The sequence below is a fragment of the Nycticebus coucang genome, chromosome 23 (assembly GCF_027406575.1).
Source record: "Nycticebus coucang isolate mNycCou1 chromosome 23, mNycCou1.pri, whole genome shotgun sequence".
Taxonomy (NCBI): domain Eukaryota; kingdom Metazoa; phylum Chordata; class Mammalia; order Primates; family Lorisidae; genus Nycticebus; species Nycticebus coucang.
This window is the reverse complement of record NC_069802.1, coordinates 4,997,415-5,017,489: the sequence shown is the minus strand read 5'-3', so window position 1 is coordinate 5,017,489 and position 20,075 is coordinate 4,997,415. Positions and strand designations below refer to the sequence as shown.

General features: G+C 38.4%; 1 protein-coding gene across 13 annotated transcripts in view; it reads right to left on the bottom strand.

Annotated features, from left to right (window-relative positions):
- The window catches only part of FRYL (FRY like transcription coactivator), a 267,043-nt gene that overhangs the window by 74,902 nt on the left and 172,066 nt on the right, over window positions 1-20,075 (bottom strand). For all 13 annotated transcript variants that reach the window (XM_053577717.1, XM_053577710.1, XM_053577715.1 and 10 more), the window contains 8 exons: window positions 18,105-18,212; window positions 14,721-14,958; window positions 13,530-13,715; window positions 13,209-13,295; window positions 12,660-12,928; window positions 10,210-10,405; window positions 8,985-9,109; window positions 6,666-6,723 (listed from right to left, as the gene is read on the bottom strand). In XM_053577717.1, coding sequence (XP_053433692.1) covers window positions 6,666-6,723; window positions 8,985-9,109; window positions 10,210-10,405; window positions 12,660-12,928; window positions 13,209-13,295; window positions 13,530-13,715; window positions 14,721-14,958; window positions 18,105-18,212 — 1,267 coding nt within the window. The remainder of the gene's footprint in view (window positions 1-6,665; window positions 6,724-8,984; window positions 9,110-10,209; window positions 10,406-12,659; window positions 12,929-13,208; window positions 13,296-13,529; window positions 13,716-14,720; window positions 14,959-18,104; window positions 18,213-20,075) is intronic.

Genomic DNA, 20,075 nt, shown 5'->3' with positions numbered 1-20,075 from the left:
AAATCAGAGATGAACGATATGAAGAATATAAAAAGGATATAGCAGAGCTGAAGGAAATGAAACAGTCAATCAGGAAAATTAAAGATGCAATGGAAAGCATCAGCAACAGGTTAGACCATGCAGAAGAAAGAATTTCAGAGGTAGAAGACAAAGTTTTTGAGATAACTCAGATAGTAAAAGAGGCAGAAAAGAAGAGAGAGAAAGCAGAACGTTCACTGTCAGAATTATGGGACTTTATGAAGCGTTCCAACATACGAGTTATAGGAATTCCAGAAGGGGAAGAAGAATGCCCCAGAGGAATGGAAGCCATACTAGAGAATATTATAAAAGAAAATTTCCCAAATATCACCAAAGATTCTGACACACTGCTTTCAGAGGGCTATCGGACCCCAGGTCGCCTCAACTCTAACCGAGCTTCTCCAAGACACATTGTGATGAACCTGTCCAAAGTCAAGACCAAAGAAAAGATTCTGCAAGCTGCCAGGAGTAAGCGCCAGTTGACCTACAGGGGCAAATCCATCAGAGTGACCACAGACTTCTCTAATGAAACTTTTCAAGCAAGAAGACAATGGTCATCTACCTTTAATCTACTTAAACAGAACAATTTCCAGCCCAGAATTCTGTACCCTGCTAAGCTAAGCTTCAAAATTGACGGAGAAATAAAATCATTTACGGATATACAAACATTGAGGAAATTCGCCACAACAAGACCAGCTATACAGGAAATACTTCAACCTGTTCTGCACATTGACCACCACAATGGATTAGCAGCAAAGTAAGAACTCAGAAGTTAAAGGACAGAACCAAACCTCCACACTGATGCAAAAGATAAAACTAAGCAATGGACTCTCACAAAATAAGACGAATAGAATACTACCACACTTATCAATTATCTCAATAAATGTTAATGGCTTGAATTCCCCACTGAAGAGACATAGATTGGTTGACTGGATTAAAAAACACAAGCCATCCATTTGCTGTCTGCAAGAAACACACCTGGCTTCAAAAGACAAATTAAAGCTCCGAGTCAAGGGTTGGAAGACAATTTTTCAGGCAAATGGAATTCAGAAGAAAAGAGGAGTTGCAATCTTATTTTCAGATACATGTGGATTTAAAGCAACTAAAGTCAAAAAAGACAAAGATGCTCACTTTATATTGGTCAAGGGAAAAATACAACAAGAAGACGTTTCAATTCTAAATATCTATGCACCCAATTTAAATGATCCCAGATTCTTGAAAAAGACCTTACTCAGTCTGAGCAATATGATATCTGATAATACCATAATAACAGGGGACCTTAACACTCATCTTACAGAGCTGGACAGATCCTCTAAACAGAAATTAAACAAGGATATAAGAGACTTAAATGAGACCCTAGAACAACTGTGCTTGATAGACGCATATAGAACACTCCATCCCAAAGATAAAGAATATACATTCTTCTCATCACCCCATGGAACATTCTCCAAAATTGATCATATCCTGGGACACAAAACAAATATCAACAGAATCAAAAGAATTGAAATTTTACCTTGTATCTTCTCAGACCATAAGGCACTAAAGGTGGAACTCAACTCTAACAAAAATGCTCGACCCCACCCAAAGGCATGGAAATTAAACAATCTTCTGTTGAATAACAGATGGGTGAAGGAAGAAATAAAACAGGAAACCATTAACTTCCTTGAGCATAACAACAATGAAGACACAAGCTACCAAAACCTGTGGGATACTGCAAAAGCAGTTTTGAGAGGAAAATTCATCGCTTTAGATGCCTACATTCGAAAAACAGAAAGAGAGCACATCAACAATCTCACAAGAGATCTTATGGAATTGGAAAAAGAAGAACAATCTAAGCCTAAACTCAGTAGAAGAAAAGAAATATCCAAAATCAAATCAGAGATCAATGAAATTGAAAACAAAAGAATCATTCAGAAAATTAATGAAACAAGGAGTTGGTTTTTTGAAAAAATAAATAAAATAGATAAACCATTGGCCAGACTAACGAGGAATAGAAAAGTAAAATCTCTAGTAACCTCAATCAGAAATGATAAAGGGGAAATAACAACTGATCCCACAGAGATACAAGAGATCATCTCTGAATACTACCAGAAACTCTATGCCCAGAAATTTGACAATGTGAAAGAAATGGATCAATATTTGGAATCACACCCTCTCCCTAGACTCAGCCAGGAAGAAATAGAGCTCCTGAACAGACCAATTCCAAGCACTGAGATCAAAGAAACAATAAAAAATCTTCCAACCAAAAAATGCCCTGGTCCAGATGGCTTCACTCCAGAATTCTATCAAACCTTCAAGGAAGAGCTTATTCCTGTACTGCAGAAATTATTCCAAAAAACTGAGGAAGAAGGAATCTTCCCCAACACATTCTATGAAGCAAACATCACCCTGATACCAAAACCAGGAAAAGACCCAAACAAAAAGGAGAATTTCAGACCAATCTCACTCATGAACATAGATGCAAAAATTCTCAACAAAATTCTAGCCCATAGATTACAGCTTATCATCAAAAAAGTCATTCATCATGATCAAGTAGGCTTCATCCCAGGGATGCAAGGCTGGTTTAACATACGCAAGTCTATAAACGTTATCCACCATATTAACAGAGGCAAAAATAAAGATCACATGATCCTCTCAATAGATGCAGAAAAAGCATTTGATAAAATCCAGCATCCTTTTCTAATTAGAACACTGAAGAGTATAGGCATAGGTGGCACATTTCTAAAACTGATTGAAGCTATCTATGACAAACTCACAGCCAATATTTTACTGAATGGAGTAAAACTGAAAGCTTTTCCTCTTAGCACTGGAACCAGACAAGGTTGTCCTCTGTCACCTTTACTATTCAACGTAGTGCTGGAAGTTCTAGCCAATACAATTAGGCAAGACAAGGAAATAAAGGGAATCCAAATGGGAGCAGAGGAGGTCAAACTCTCCCTCTTTGCTGACGACATGATCTTATACTTAGAGAACCCCAAAGACTCAACCACAAGACTCCTAGAAGTCATCAAACAATACAGTAATTTTTCAGGATATAAAAGCAATGTCCACAAGTCAGTAGCCTTTGTGTACACCAATAACAGTCAAGATGAGAAGCTAATTAAGGACACAACTCCCTTCACCATAGTCTCAAAGAAAATGAAATACCTAGGAATATACCTAACGAAGGAGGTGAAGGACCTCTATAAAGAAAACTATGAACTCCTCAGAAAGGAAATAGCAGAGGATATTAACAAATGGAAGAACATACCATGCTCATGGATGGGAAGAATCAACATTGTTGAAATGTCTATACTTCCCAAAGCAATCTACCTATTCAATGCCATTCCTATCAAAATACCAACATCGTACTTTCAAGATTTGGAAAAAATGATTCTGCATTTTGTATGGAACCGGAAAAAACCCCGTATAGCTAAGGCAGTTCTCTGTAACAAAAATAAAGCTGGGGGCATCAGCATACCAGATTTTAGTCTGTACTACAAAGCCATAGTGCTCAAGACGGCATGGTACTGGCACAAAAACAGAGACATAGACACTTGGAATCGAATTGAAAACCAAGAAATGAAACTAACATTTTACAACCACCTAATCTTTGATAAACCAAACAAGAACATACCTTGGGGGAAAGACTCCCTATTCAATAAATGGTGTTGGGAGAACTGGATGTCTACATGTAAAAGACTGAAACTGGACCCACACCTTTCTCCACTCACAAAAATTGATTCAAGATGGATAAAGGACTTAAACTTAAGGCATGAAATAATAAAAATCCTCCAAGAAAGCATAGGAAAAACACTGGAAGACATTGGCCTGGGGAAAGACTTCATGAAGAAGACTGCCATGGCAATTGCAACAACAACAAAAATAAACAAATGGGACTTCATTAAACTGAAAAGCTTCTGTACTGCTAAGGAGACAATAACCAAAGCAAAGAGACAACCTACACAATGGGAAAGGATATTTGCATATTTTCAATCAGACAAAAGCTTGATAACTAGGATCTATAGAGAACTCAAATTAATCCACATGAAAAAAGCCAACAATCCCATATATCAATGGGCAAGGGACATGAATAGAACTTTCTCTAAAGATGACAGATGAATGGCTAACAAACACATGAAAAAATGTTCATCATCTCTATCTATTAGAGAAATGCAAATCAAAACAACCCTGAGATATCATCTAACCCCAGTGAGAATGGCCCACATCACAAAATCTCAAAACTGCAGATGCTGGCGTGGATGTGGAGAGAAGGGAACACTTTTACACTGCTGGTGGGACTGCAAACTAGTACAACCTTTCTGGAAGGAAGTATGGAGAAACCTCAAAGCACTCAAGCTAGACCTCCCATTTGATCCTGCAATCCCACTACTGGGTATCTACCCAGAAGGAAAGAAATCCTTTTATCATAAGGACACTTGTACTAGACTGTTTATTGCAGCTCAATTTACAATCGCCAAAATGTGGAAACAGCCTAAATGCCCACCAACCCAGGAATGGATTAACAAGCTGTGGTATATGTATACCATGGAATACTATTCAGCCATTAAAAAAAATGGAGACTTTACATCCTTCGTATTAACCTGGATGGATGTGGAAGACATTATTCTTAGTAAAGCACCACAAGAACGGAGAAGCATGAATCCTATGTACTCAATTTTGATATGAGGACAATTAATGACAATTATGGTTATGGGGGGGGGAACAGAAAGAGGGAAGGAGGGAGGTGGGTGGGGCCTTGGTGTGTGTTACACTTTATGGGGGCAAGACATGATTGCAAGAGGGACTTTACCTAACAATTGCAATCAGTGTAACTGGCTTATTGTACCCTCAATGAATCCCCAACAAAAAAAAAAAAAAATCAAACCAATGACAAAAGGATAATGTTTCTATAATGCTGAATTAAAGGAAGGAAGAAGTACACAGATGATGTTCAAAGTCTCTATAAAAGTTGCAATTTTCACCATCCCCTTTCCTGCTTAATTTCTCAGGGATCCCTAACATTAACATGAGCAATTCTCAAAGAGGGCTGTACACCAGACTCATATAAGGTACTTTACAAAAACAGGTTACTGAGCCCTACTCCAGGGACTCCACTCAATAGGCCTAGATGTCTGTAATTTCTTTTTTTTCTTTTTTTTTATTGTTGGGGATTCATTGAGGGTACAAGAAACCAGTCCCTCTTATAATCGTGTCTTGCCTCCAAAAGGTGTGTCAGACATCTGTAATTCTTAGCAAGCTCCCCTGGCTATTCTCAGATGCCAGTGGCATATAGGAACTGTCAGGATGACATAAAGCTAGAACTAGAAGTCTTTCATGAGATAGCTGCCATCTTTAATATTCAATCACTTCCACCCACAATATAATCATAGAGAAAAATGTGCCATTTCCAGATTCTTTTATAAAGTTTGCATGCTGTTCTTCTACCTAAAATACCTTTCCCTTGCTGATCCAAGGGGCACATTTCAAAATTCACCTCAAGTATCAGTACTTCATCCGTAATGCCCTCCCTTGCAGGCAGAGGCCAAGGCTTCCTTCTCTGTAGCTCTTACAAATAACCCCTTATCTATGACTCATGTGTGTATAGTAAGTTATAAATTTATATTTATATAAATATATTACATTTTATAGTAATTAATTTTTTTATATTAATATAATCATCTGCCACCCTAGATCTATTGATTCTGAAAGCTGCTCATAATTTGATATGGATATGTAGATTTGGGAGTCTAGACTCAGGATTGTCACACTATGTCCAAGCTGCATATTTCTATAACGTTTGATTAGAAAACTGCCACCTCCACTTGTTTCTCATTCATGCTGTGAAGGCAGAGAACAGCTGAAACACAGGCAGGAAGGCCTACAAAGCTGGACATACTTACTATCTGACCACTTACAGAAAAAGTATGCCAACTCCAGTCTAGACCCAACTATTCCCTGCCCTCACTTAAGCTATGGCAGTTTTTCACCTGTTTTACAGAATGGGCTTCTGTGTGAGATCTCTTGGTGGGAAAGGGAAGTCTGCATCTTTGGAAAAAAAAAAAAGAAAAAGCCAAGAAATGCACTAGACAATCTCTTAGCTAATTTCTAAGTTTTGTTAGTATATGTAGAAAAATAAATGTTTAATAGGCCAGGCACCTGTAATCCCAGCACTCTGGAAGGCTGAGGCAGGAAGACCACTTGGAGCCAGGAAAATTAGCTGACGTGGTGGAGCGAGCCTGTAGTCCTAGTTAGGGAGGCTGAGATGGGAGGGAGAATTGCTTGAGCCTATGAGTTAGCTTGCAGTAAGCTCTGCACTCTAGCCTGGGCACCAGAGCGAGGCCCTGTCTCAAAAAAAAAAAAAGGTAGTTTAATAATATAAAACTACAGCACAGGGCGGCGCCTGTGGCTCGGTGGGTGGGGCGCCGGCCCCATGTACCGAGGGTGGCGGGTTCAAGCCCGGCCCCGGCCAGACTGCAACCAAAAAATAGCCGGGCGTTGTGGCAGGCACCTGTGGTCCCAGCTGCTCGGGAGGCTGAGGCAGGAGAATAGCTTAAGCCCAGGAGTTGGAGGTTGCTGTGAGCTGTGTGAGGCCACGGCACTCTACCGAGGGCCATGGGGTGAGACTCTGTCTCTACAAAAAAAAAAACACTACAGCACATACTTACCTCTGGCCTTCTTTCAAGTGCTTCTTTAATTATGGGATGTAATTCATCTATTAGTTCCCTAGAAGAAAAAGATATACATTCTATTAATGGTCCAGCGGATTTCTATTATTTAGATTAATCCCCCAATGCCAATTAATCTAATCGATCTAGATTATCCCCAATGCCAATTAATCTAATCAATTTCTATTATTTAGATTAACCCCAATGCCAATTAATCTAATCAATCTAAGCTATATTATCTGATAGCTAATCTGATAAATGCAAATATGTAAATATTAGGATACTGAAGTAAAATGACAAGTATTAACCCTAATCCTACTGTTGTAAATGTAATTTTTATTGTTTGATCATAAAATAACACATTATAGAACATTTGGATACTAGAAAAATAGTATCACAAATTAAAAGATGTGGCCCTATACCATCAATGTTTTTATATTCAGTTTTATAACCCACACACATTTTACATAGTTGAAACACTATTACATACATAATAGTGCCCTTTTTTTTTTTTTAACACTAAGCACAGTTACTTCTACATAATAGTCTATCACAGGCTGGGATACCATAATCTCCCTTACCATTTATTATTGAATTGTTACATTTTATGTAATTTACTATAAATACTGCCTTTGTGAATAACTTTTTACATTTATCATTGTTTTCCTTTCTGATTATCTTCTTAGGATTAATTTTACAGATTAAATTAATGGGTCAAAGGGTAAAGATTGTGAAAATAATAAATTTCTCTTTGCTTATATTTTAACTTTAAATTGAAAATGTGCTCATTATAAGACCGGAAAATTTTAAAAAGCACAAGAAGAAAATAAAATCCATCCACAATTCAGTTATTTGTAGAAAATTACTGATGTTTCAAAAATTTGCCTTGATGATTTTTAAGATGTTGAGGTCACTTTTTTATCTCACTTTTTCAATTACCACAATAGTGTATTTATCTGTCATAAAACAATGCTCAATACTGGGTGCAGTGGCTAATACCTGTAATCCCACCACTGTAGGAGGCTGAGGAGGGAGGGAGAATGGCTTGTGCTCTGGAGTTTAAGACCACCCTAAGTGGCTCGGTGCCCATAACACAGTGGTTATGGTGCTGGCCACATACACCAAGACTGGCAGGTTTGAACCCGCCCTGGGCCAGCTAAACAACAAAGACAACTGCAACAAAAAATAGCCGGGCGTTGTGGCAGGCACCTGTAGTCCCAGCTACTGGGAAGCGGAGGCAAGCGAATCACTTCAGGCCAAGAGTCTGAGGTTGCTGTAAGCTGTGATGCTATAGCACTCTACCGAGGGTGACACAGACTCTATCTCAAAAAAAAAAAAAAAAAAAGACCAGCTTAAGCAAGAGTGTGATTCCATCTCTACTAAAAACAGAAAAATAATCTGGGCTTTGTGGTGGGCACCTGTAGTCCCAGCTAGTCGGGAGACTGAGACAGGACAATTGCTTAAACCCAGGAGTTTGAGGTTGTCGTGAGGTAGGCTAATGCCACAACATTCTATACTGGGCAAATGGGTGAGACTGTCTCAAACAAAGAAAAAACAAAAAAAAATCTTCTAAAAATGTATTATGAGTGACATCCCTCACCTAGAGATACATTACAATTTATTAACATACTCTCTTGGGGTGGCGCCTGTGGCTCAAAAGGGTAGGGCACTGGGCCCATATGCTGGAGGTGGGTTCAAATCCAGCTCCAGCCAAAAACTGCAAAAAAAAAAAAAAATATATTCTCTTGCTGTACATGTTTTCTTGGAGATAACAAGTATCCTCATGTCAACTGAGAAAGTTATCAAAAGAGATAAAGCAGGGCCCAGCAGGCAACAAAGCAGAACCTTGGGCAAAAATGAGTAATTAATATGAAAAATTAATATGAAAATCATCCAATATCAAAATAAGATATAAAACATGTAGGTAAATAAACACTTCTTTGAAAAGATTTTGATTCTTTTGCATAAGAAGCAAGAAAATTGGGGTTTTAAGCACAACACCGAGATTACACATTAACAGTATCACTAAGGTAAATCAATTGGTTAGAAAAACATTACAGATTTATATGCCATTTTATCATCTTTACAGCATATTTATACATAGATATATTTGATTTTTCATAGTAAACCTGTGAATAGGATAAATCTTAATCAAAATGAGAAAACGAAGGCTCAAATAAATGACTTTTTCAATGTTACGTGACTACTTACCTGGTCAAGTCAGTACTGGTATGCAGCTACCCTACTAAATGCTCTGCTTAGCCGACTATGGCTTTGTTCTATGTAGCACCTTTATTATTTCAGTGCATAGACAATTACCTGAAAGCTCCTGGGTTGGTCCGGCCAAGTCCTAGAACTAGGGACTCAGTGATTTCCATGCTCTCAGAGCGCATCATTGGAACAATGTGCTTAAATAAGGATGAGGGGGATGGGATTCCAATAATCTGGAAAAAGAAAACCACATTTGTAGTAGCACTAATGACACTATGTCCAATCAAATAATTTCAGGTTCCAATAGTCTTTGGACAGTGATAAATGGGACAGATGAAACTCCAATGAGGGGTGCTTCAGAATTCATCCATGGTATACACAACCTAAAAAGGTTAAATGACTTGTCTAACAGATTAATGCAAGTTCATTAACAGATCTTGAGGTCTCTCGGTTCTTTTTTTTTTTTTTTTTTTTTTTTGAGACAGTGCCCTACCCTTTTGACAGGTCTCACTATGTCACCCTTGGTAGAGTGCTGTGGTGTCACAGCTCACAGCAACCTCAAACTCTTGGGCTTAAGCGATTCTCTTGCCTCAGCCTCCCAAGTAGCTGGGACTATAGGCGCCTGCCACAATGTCCAACTTTTTTTTTTGCAGTTGTCATTGTTGTTTAGCTCGCCAGGGCTGGGTTCAACCCACCAGCCTGGGTATATGTGGCCGGCACCGCAACCACTGTGCTATGGGCGCCAAGCCAGAGGTCTCTCAATTCTTAAAGACACCATCATATAATAGGCCAACTCCTCCATCAGATATTCCATATCTTCCACCCATGAAGATGAGAGTAAAACAAAATTACATCAAAAATAGCCATCAGTGTTAAAATCAGACACTGGCCTAGATCCTCAAATTTCCTTGAACTACTCTATAATATTTTGTGTCATATCATAAAAACTACATAGCTTATCAAGTAGCCTTTGTATCACTATATGATTTAAGGAAATTCTAGAGAGGTATTTAATTAATTAAATCATCAGTGAGAACTATAGGGACCAGAATAATCAAAAAAAGGTAAAATAACTTCTTTAAAAATATTCATTACGATAAATTTAATAAGAATGAGGTTTCCTTTTCAATGAAAAACTATATATAATAAGTATCACTGATTCCAACTAGGAATCCATAAAAATAGTGATGGGCTTTCTTGAAGCGCTTTCATTTTCCATGTGAGTAAGCAGTAAACTTCTCAACCAAAATCACTTTATTGGCCATGAAAAGAAATTTTAAAATATGACTCTTATGGGTCCAATCCGATTCAATGGTAGAACAGAGAAGCTTACTTTAGAATCAATGCTATAGCCGCTGTCAGGGGTAGACGCCAGCGTCTCAGGAGGAGAACACCGCATGGAACCTGCAGACGTGGACGATGTCGCTGAGGTCGCTGCGCTGCAGCAAAGAATCAGATAGTTTCTCCACAGGCCGATGTAGGAGTCGCTGCTTGTGGTGGTATTAACCTTCTTAGCATTGATGGGGCTACTAAAAAAAAAAAAAAAAAAAAAAAGAAGAAGAAAGAAAAAAGAAAAAGTAGTAAGTAGATACGAATAACACAACATGTTTTTAAAAGTTTATTTTTAACTAGTGCTGAATTTTTATCAGTTTAGGGGAGATGGTTGGCATAAAGCTTTCATTGCTAGTGAAACCTTTTTGGAATAATATAGACAAAAAAAGTGTTACAGTGAAAATTAAAACATTTCAGGATAATTTTAACATGATCTGTTATTCCTGTGACAAAAGTTAATGTTTTATTGGGCCACATTTTATTACTTATTATACAGGTTCAACATAAAAGAAAATGAACGAAAAGGAAAATCACCTTTAATCCCACACCAAAATGAGCACCGTACATCCTACACATCTTCAATTTATACACGTGCACTGTTAATATAATGAATGCAACGTTTTTAATTTATAAAAAACGAATATTTTGTTTTGTACCCACTTTTTAGACTTAATATATATTTTTCACATCTCTCTGTGTAAGTTAATTTGTTTCACATGACATTATTTTGATGACTACATGCCAAACTTTAACTGTTTGGCATTTTAGCTAATAGCTATTTTTCTCTATTATACACAATACTACGCATGAGGTGCTAAGTGATGAAGACAAATAAGAGCAGACAGGGGAGACAGAGAATGCTGGTAGCAGAGAGGCTGATAACTCTAAAGGCCATAATTAGCCTCAGCAAGTTCCCCCCGTCAGGCATACATGCTGGGTGAAGAGCACAACTACAGCCCAGACTTTGGATTTGCCTTACAAACACAAATAATGTAACCTAATTGCATACTAACCCAAAATTTAAAAAAAATAGGTGAATACAAGAAAAACAGGGGAAAAAAAATGCCATAATTAGGGAAGATAATGGAATGGCATTAATGTTATGCAAAGTGGCCCGTGGTAAATCTTTATTAAAAAATATTCAATACACAACACTTTAGAATTTACATACATACACAATTAGCATGTATATATAGGAATATGAAACATATATATATGTTTATACACACAAAAAAAAAAATCCAAAAGGAAGAATTACTGCTCTGGATAGGAAGGACAAGAGAAGATTTTTAAAATAAGGCAGAATTTGAGCTATATTAGATTTGGACAAAAGGCATTCTATGCTGAAATGGATAAAAGCCCAGAGAATAGAAACTATAGGCCACATATGGTGAACTTCAAGAGGTTTACTGTGGTTCCAACACCAATGCTACTGATAGGAAGTAAGGGGAAAAGTATAGAATGGTGTCAGGTTTGAAGAGCCCTTAATGTGAGCCTCAGGTGTTAGGTCAATCCAGGCACTGGGCTTACACGGGCAAGTTACATGAGAAGAGGATTCACTCCATCAATGTGATCAATGGCATACTAGATAGACGAAACCAGGAAGCCAAAGTCAGGTTTAAAAAATTGTCTTCTGTATTCAAGGGCAAAAAGAAAGCAGAAATTTATAATGGCCTTGGTCAATCCTCTACCTCATTGTCAGCTTCTCCCAACCTTAACCAATATCCTCAAATCCACTATTCAACGCATCATCACTCCCCAGGAGGAGATGGCCTTCCTTATAACGCTATCAGGAAAAGTAAGACCACTGAACTCGGTTGCTCTCTACTCCTCACCCTTCATCTTTTTTTTTGAGACAGAGCCTCAAGCTGTCACCCCGGGTAGAGTGCTGTGATATCATAACTCACAGCAACCTCAAACTCCTGGGCTTAAACGATTCTCTTGCCTCAGCCTCCAAGTAGCTGGGACCCCAGGCGCCCGCCACAACACCCAGCTATTTTTTGGTTGCAGTTGTCCTTGTTGTTTGGCAGGCCCGGGCTGGATTCAAACCTGCCAGCTCTGGTGTATGTAGCTGGCGTCTTAGCCCCTTGAGCCACAGGTGCCGAGTCCTCACCGTTTATCAACAAACTGAACTGTTTACATCCACACTCACCTCAGACCTCCTAATTCTTCCATTTGTACACGTGCATTGGACAAACGCTATACACTGAGCGCACTGCTACTGAACAAACTAACAATGAAAATTCGGTGGATGTGAATTACGTGAAAAGGACAGAGGAGTTATGATACTTAATCCTTGATAACTTTTTCCTTAAGTTAACTTCTTCCTACTTAACACAGTGTAGTACTTATGAGAGTCCTAATTTGCAGCATTTTTATATTTTTCCAATCCATACCACATGAAAGCTGACAATTACACGTTTTAAAATTTACAGTAGGAAAATAACTCACTTTACATCAACTTGTGGAGATAACAACTGAAGTCTTGTGTATGCAAACATCCAGGCGTAGCTCACAGCTGTAGAGCAGTGTTTAGGGAGGTTTTCTTGCTTTAAAAAACTGGAGAGACTTATGATCCAGGGGTCTTGGCCTTGGGTCACATGTGCAAATATCCATATGTGTGATGGACTAACGACATCAAACTGGTGGCTAATGGGAGAAGAGCTCCATTCTGCTAATGTTTGTAAATCTATCGAGCTGGGGCAATAGAGCAAAGTAGTCTATGTGGAGAAAAAAAATGATTATTGTACATTTCAATAACTTTCCATGTTTTGCCACATAAATTACTGTATACTAAAAGTGTTCTACTGAGTAAATAGTGTCTAGGATGAGGTTGAAGGTAGGTTTGAAGGAGAAGTGAGTTCCTGACATCGCATAAAATTTCTGCACATGTGTTTTGCTAGAGAGAGATTCATAGCACTTTATCATTTACAAAAATACTTTCTAACACATTACATTTGTTAAGGAAGTTCGTGGGTGGCATGAAATTATTCCTGTTACCTGATCAGCCCCTGTGAGATGTATGAAGCTCTCAAGAATGGATGGGCTCAGCCTGTCCATCACATCTATGGCTAATTCATCATCGCCCTATAAAAAAAGATAGCATATATCTCAAACATTAGAATGTTTAAGAAAAGTAGCCAGACTAAGGAAAGCACCGAAAACGCACTATTTTGTTACAAATAGAATTGAGGGTGGTGGGTACTTTGTTGTAGAGTAAGTTATGTCTACATAGTAGGTGTAGAAATGGGCTGAAGATGTTCACAGGCACAGCTATCAAGTACTTTCATTAGCTGACTTAAAGAAAGACCTAAATCTTACCTTAGGTATTTCCAAAAGTGCAAATAAAGCCCGTATTTCTCTAAGGACACTGACGGCTAATCTCCTAGTGGCAGGGCGACTGCTACAGAGGATGACGAGTGCAAAGCCTTCAACCACATGGAACACACTAGAGTACAGGCTCCTTTCCAGAGGAGGGGGGTGGGAAGCTCCATTAGCTACACCATACTTGAAAAATAAAACATAAAACATGTATCCACAGATATTCCAGAGAAACCATCAATAAAGAGCGCAGCAGATCGCAGAAATCATGCCTAGACATCTGCCTCGGCTCACGCAATTCAAACAGTATTTACCCCGTTTCCCCAAAAATAAGACATCCTCTGAAAATAAGACCTACTTACAGGAAAGATAAGACATCCCCTGAAAATAAGACCTAGCACATCTTTGGGAAGCACACCTTAAAATAAGACACTGTCTTATTTTGGGGGAAACAGGGTAGTTTATGAAAATGTTAAGAGTGTATGCGGTGAGAAAAGCATTTCAAGGCCAGTCTAAAGGGGAATTCTGTACCTACCTTCTGTCATTCTCTGACTACTTTGTGACCTTGGAATTGACAATCACTTTTTGTCTAAATATTTCTTTAAAGGAAAGGAGGGGATTAGGATTGTACCTTTCACACTGAGAGTGTGTGCCAGCAGCCTGGCTTTGCCTGGGACCCTGCCAGAAGCTCTTTCAAGGGCCCTATTGATTTCTGTGCTCACTAAAGATTGACAAGCTGGGTGGGCTTGGATGGTCCAGCTCTAAAATTCTAAGGTTCTATAATTTATATATGATCATAAATAATTTGAGCACCTTTTATAGTTAAGGAACACAGATACTGTATATGTGAAACAGGGACTGGTGGATGGATGAATAACCAAGTAACGTAGATAGAAGATACCAAAAGTTTTTATTTTGTCAACCTAAATGGGAACTAGACTTATCTCTACTTTCTAAGCTTCCTAAATACTAGTTGTTACCAACGGAAGAAGGTGAGAAAGGTTTCACACACAAACACTGTACATTTAATGTATATGAACTATAGGAAAGTCCAGGTTAAGGAATTATGAACATATTGGAAGTGAACAGAAGAAAACTTTCCGTGTTTGAGAAAATAAATCTACGTTAACATAATTGTGGGTCATTTAACAATGACCACATGGAAAGGCACAAGACTAAAGAATCTGGTACCTGGGAGTCCTGGGTTTTGTTCTGCATTTGGGCAGCTTGTTTCCACTGGTTTATTAATTGCACCAACATCTTTACCGCGTTATCGAGAAGCGTGGGATGGACATCAGTCACTTCACGAACAATAAAATAAACAAATCCTGAAAGAACATCTTCCCGCCAATCTGGAAAATCAAGCATTAGTGCCTGCAGAGTATTGAAAGCCAGAGCTCGAAGCTCTTCGTCCATATGAATTGTGAGCCTGCCAAGAACAAGATTCCATCAGCAAACTTCAAACCTGCCAAAGGGCGCTTACCACCCACATCTCAAACCAGGAACTTTGAAAAAGTACATCCTCTTAATTGTTTTGTCAGAAGCATAATTATAGGAACCAATGTTCACTCTTTTCTACCATATTCACCCTTATGGTGGTCTATACTTAAAATTCATTCAAATTCACAATCGACCAATATCAGCGGATGTTTTTACTATAATTCAGAATAAGTTACATCTTAATTTAAATGCTGAACTTTAGGGAAAAAAATATAGATGCCATATCAGAATTCCATTGAAAAAAATTATAATCCTTAAAATGCCACGTTGTTGTCCTACGGTTAGTCAAACATCATGGTATCTTAGCACTATCTGACATTTTTTTGTCCCTTACTATTGCTGAAAGGACATTTTATCTCAGTCATTCCTTACGTACTGCTGAGACTACAGTTAAATATGAGAGATAGACAGCTGATCATGAAGAAGGAAATACAACAAATGAAGGTGGAATTGTTAACAGAAATAATTCTTAAAGGTAAGAATGAGAGTAAATTTAGGACTTTAAATAAATTAGGAAACAGGCTATATAAAAATCACCCTTTCAAAGACATCAAACCAATATGGGGTTCTGAATATAATTTCAGTTATAGAATTTTACCAAAACATAAAAAGAGAATAATTAGTAAGAAAAACAACGATAAACAAGGTAAAAAATGACTGTAGTAGGAAAGCCACCTACATATGTATGTATATGTAGACAGTATATGAGTAAGTTTATGATTGGGGCTGAAGAGGATTACTTTAATGATTGCTCCAAAGTCAAATGCATCAGAGCTAGAAATAGTATGAATGAATAAAATCAGTAGGTAACACTAAAAATACACCACAGTTACATGCTTGGGAAGCTGGAAAGTTGTTATCCACAATGAAGAGGGAGGGGAGCTGGGTGGTGTAGGAGAAAGGAGGCACCAGTCTTCACTGGGCCGACCTTCGACTGACAATGAGACTGAAGACCAGGACTACTGCAGCTAGACAGACAAAGCCAGAGCAATTATTTCTGCAGATCAGAAATAAACGGGGTCACATTAAGAATCTCCAGTCCACTATTCTGGCTCTGACAGTGGTATCGCGGGAGATACTATACCTTAGGAAAGGAGAGTGACAGTTCTCCATAACATGGACTCTGAAGGTCGTTTCAACATCCCTTAGGTGTAACATAGATATTTATGTATTTGTAACCTATCTGTGTGATGCTGAGTGTATGTGAATGAGTTAGCTCCTCACTGTGTCGGGGAGAACAACAAAGGAGCCTGGCTCATTAAAGGGAGGGGAGGGAATTAATCAACTTTCCTTAGGGACAGCATACAGGTCTACAAATTTACAACACGTTTGTTTTATCTGCTTGCTTGATTTTAAAGTAAGATTTAGACAGCACAACTCCAAATGATAAGAGGACAAAACAGACCCTACGCTCATTCTTTCCACTGGAGTAAATGAATTAGCTGTAGTATCACGGAGGAAAACTCAAAGTGAACAGGGACTGCCATTCGCTGTCCAGATGTCTGCTCTTGGCTGGGCTCCCCAGCCCTTCTGCTCACAGGTGCAGTTTCATTTTGGCAGGCAACATGGGCGATGTGGTTCACTGTCCACAAAGAGGTACGTGAGGCAGGGTGAGGTAGGAGGGCTGAGGGCGGAACTGAACAGCAGTTGTTTACTGCTCTCCTAAATACTGTTAGAAATCATTAAGGTTTCTAATTGCTAATGTTGACATGAACTTTGCAGCTTGGCAATGTAATCCATAGCAGAAATGAAGAGATTGTGCGGAAAGGAAATGAATCTCTTGGTGCAAAGTAACCCCTTTCTCTCTTAATTCTCATATGAGGCAAATCTCCTCCTATCTCTGATGGCAACCTGGATCAGCTGAGGACAAGGCAGTCAGTACCTGGGTGTGGGAAAGGCTAGGTATTTTAAGAAGGGCACAGAAAGGGTTATTAATTAATCTTTGTGACTTTGTATTAGTGATAATACCCAGCAACAGTATCTTTCAAGAGAGTCAAGAATCACAGCTCTCTTATAGTTACCGCAGTCGGTTTTTCATCTAGGACAGGGGTCAGCCAAATGGCTCATGGCTAAACCCAGCCAGACACCCACGGGAATGGAGTGAGGTGTGTTATGGCTGCCTCAGTACCATGACAGCGGAGGTAAGTAGCCTTCTGTTTTACTGATACATATTGGATATATTTTGGGGTACTTATGACAATTTAATATATTCATATAATTGTTAAGGATCAAACCAGTGGGATTTCTGTCACCTTAACTATTTGTCTTCTTTACATAATTATTCTTTTGTAGCTATTTTGAAATGTATGATAGATTATTATTAAACTATAGTCACCCTACTGATCATCCAACACCAGGCCTATTTCTTCTACCAAAATGTATATCTGCACTTACTAATAAACTTCAGAGATGAGTACTTGTGACAAAGACTGTATGACCCACAAACCCTAAAATAATTTAATATCTAATCCTTTACAAAAAAAATTTCCTGACCCCTTGTCTAGGGAATCCCTAAAGGCATCAATAGAACAGCTGGGCTGGCCGCTAGCTGAACTAGAACTAGAAGCTGGTATTTAACTTTGGTTGTCATGTTATTTACTCCTTTTATAGAGCTATGACAAGCTTAATAGAAGAAAGACAGAGAAAAACTTACATACTATGGGCTCTGCCATAGGGAAAATAAGTGCAAATGAGACCTAGTTACCACCCTGGATGCTAAAGAAATGTCTCTAGGAGCAAACACAACAATTAACTGCCAAACTGGGTATTATTAAATGCTGATAATGTCATATGTTAAGAGATAATGTGTTACATAAATCCCAGGAAATATTACTAGGTAGAAAAATAGGGAATTGAAATACATGATTAGGATTTGTGGGGGAATCCTGAAGAACTTGAGAAATTAAAAATGAATGGGGAAAATGTTTTTAACAGAAAAAAGAAAAAAGTTAGTTTAAAAAGTAAATATCAAATGGAAAAATATCTTCATTTAGTGATAATAGTAACAGGTTTATTAGAAATTTCAAGAGATAGAAAGAATAAAAATTAACATAGCAAACAGCAATTTCCATTTACCTTGCCAACAATTCAATGAGGTCAGTTCTGCTCATACCATCAGGAATCAACCTTGGAATAGCAGCAATACAAGTTCTAAACAAATCAATTTTGGGCTTTCTTTCCCCCCTGAAAAACACATCACAACAGGATTTAGTAAGAAGCATATTATATAAGCTAAACAATGAAATCAAACTTGGAATAATAATTACAAAAAGTAGGAGCTCCCTCCAAGTGTGATGTATTTAAAGAATACATACAAATCCAGTAGATAATTATCAAATGGACAAAATGATACAGAAATCATTCAAGAAAAGAACACAGTTAGCAAGTAGAAAGTAATTAAAAAACAAACACTGCCATTATTATTAAATAGCAATTATTTAAACAAATTATAATCATTTAAAATATTAATAAAATTAAATATTTAATTTTTAGCCTTCCATAAATATATAGATAACAATATTGATATTATTTAATAACTAAATATGAGTTATTCTTTGAGGCCTATAACATTAACCAAAAGTTTTTCACTTAATATCCTATACTGTTTCTAATATTCTAAAATTATTCTTAGTATTGGTTTTGCTGGTTTATTCTTATTCTGTGTGACACACAGAATGTATACACATATTTAAAACATTTATATAACAAAATGAGCCAAATGTTGAAAATCCCAGTCCTTCCCGAGTCTTAATACAATTTAATTGTACTATATTTTTTTACTTATTCAATGATTTATTTATTTTAAACATCTAACCTCTTAATATACCAATTTTTATTTTGGCCTATGTTAAGTGAGCGAGGACTTTTAAACTTATTTTATCTAAACTGTTGTCCAGCTGGCATAATAAAATAATCCTCACGCAGGAAAAACTCTGGGTGTTCCGAGTGTCTGGGTCAGTGTGCATTACAGTAGCAATGGACTCGCCACACCCTTCTGGAGATTTCATAGTCAGTGCTCTCTCTGCCTGGTTCTTTTTTTTTTTTTTGCAGCTTTTGGCCGGGGCAGGTCTGAACCCACCAACCCCAGTATATGGTGCCGGTGCCCTACTCCTTGAGCCATAGGCGCCGCCCTGCATGGTTCTAAACTGCATGAATTTCGGTTACAATTTAAATAAACACCAGTCCCCCAAAACATGGTTCAAATACATTAACTATAAATGAAGGTGTCAAACAACTTTGCTGTTGGCTTGTTAGTCCACAAACAACAGATGGACACGGTGGCCAGCGAGCAGCCCCACGTCTCGGAAGGCCGCTGGTGAGTGGCCACGGCTCATGCACAGGCGGCCACGTGGGCGGTGGGACCACCTCCTCTTCTCCCAGGGACAAACCCACAGGACATTTTATAAATACGTAATCAAAAGAGAGAATTGGCCAGCAAAGGAGGAAAAGGAAACCATCACTGTGCAGTGAATTCTTAAAATGTTATGTTGCTTCAGAATCCACTTTACGTGCAAGTTTAACTTTCTCAGACCAGAACCAGGGCTTGGTCATTTTTGGTACAGTTTCCAATTCTACACCCCTACCCCACGTTCTTTTTTTTTTTGTCTTGAGATAGAGTCTCAAGCTCTCAAGGGTAGAGTGCTGTGATGTCACAGCTCACAGCAACCTCAAACTCTCAGGCTTCCCAAGTAGCTGGGACTACAGGCGCCTGCCACAACGCCCGGCTTTTTTTTTTTGAGCCAGAGTCTCAAACTGTCACCCTGGGTAGAGTGTGCTGTGGCATCACAGCTCACAGAAACCTCAAACTCTTGGGCTTAAGTGATTCTCTTGCCTCAGCTTCCCAAGTAGCTGGGATTACTAGCCGCCCACCTGGCTATTTTTTTGTTGCTGTTGTCATTGTTGTTTAGCAGGCCTGGACCAGATTCAAACCTGCCAGCCTTGGTGTACAAGGCTGGTGCCCTATCCACTGAGACATGGGCACCATCCACCTGGCTATTTTTTTGTTGTAGTTGTCATTGTTTTAGCAGGACTGGGTGGGTTTGAACC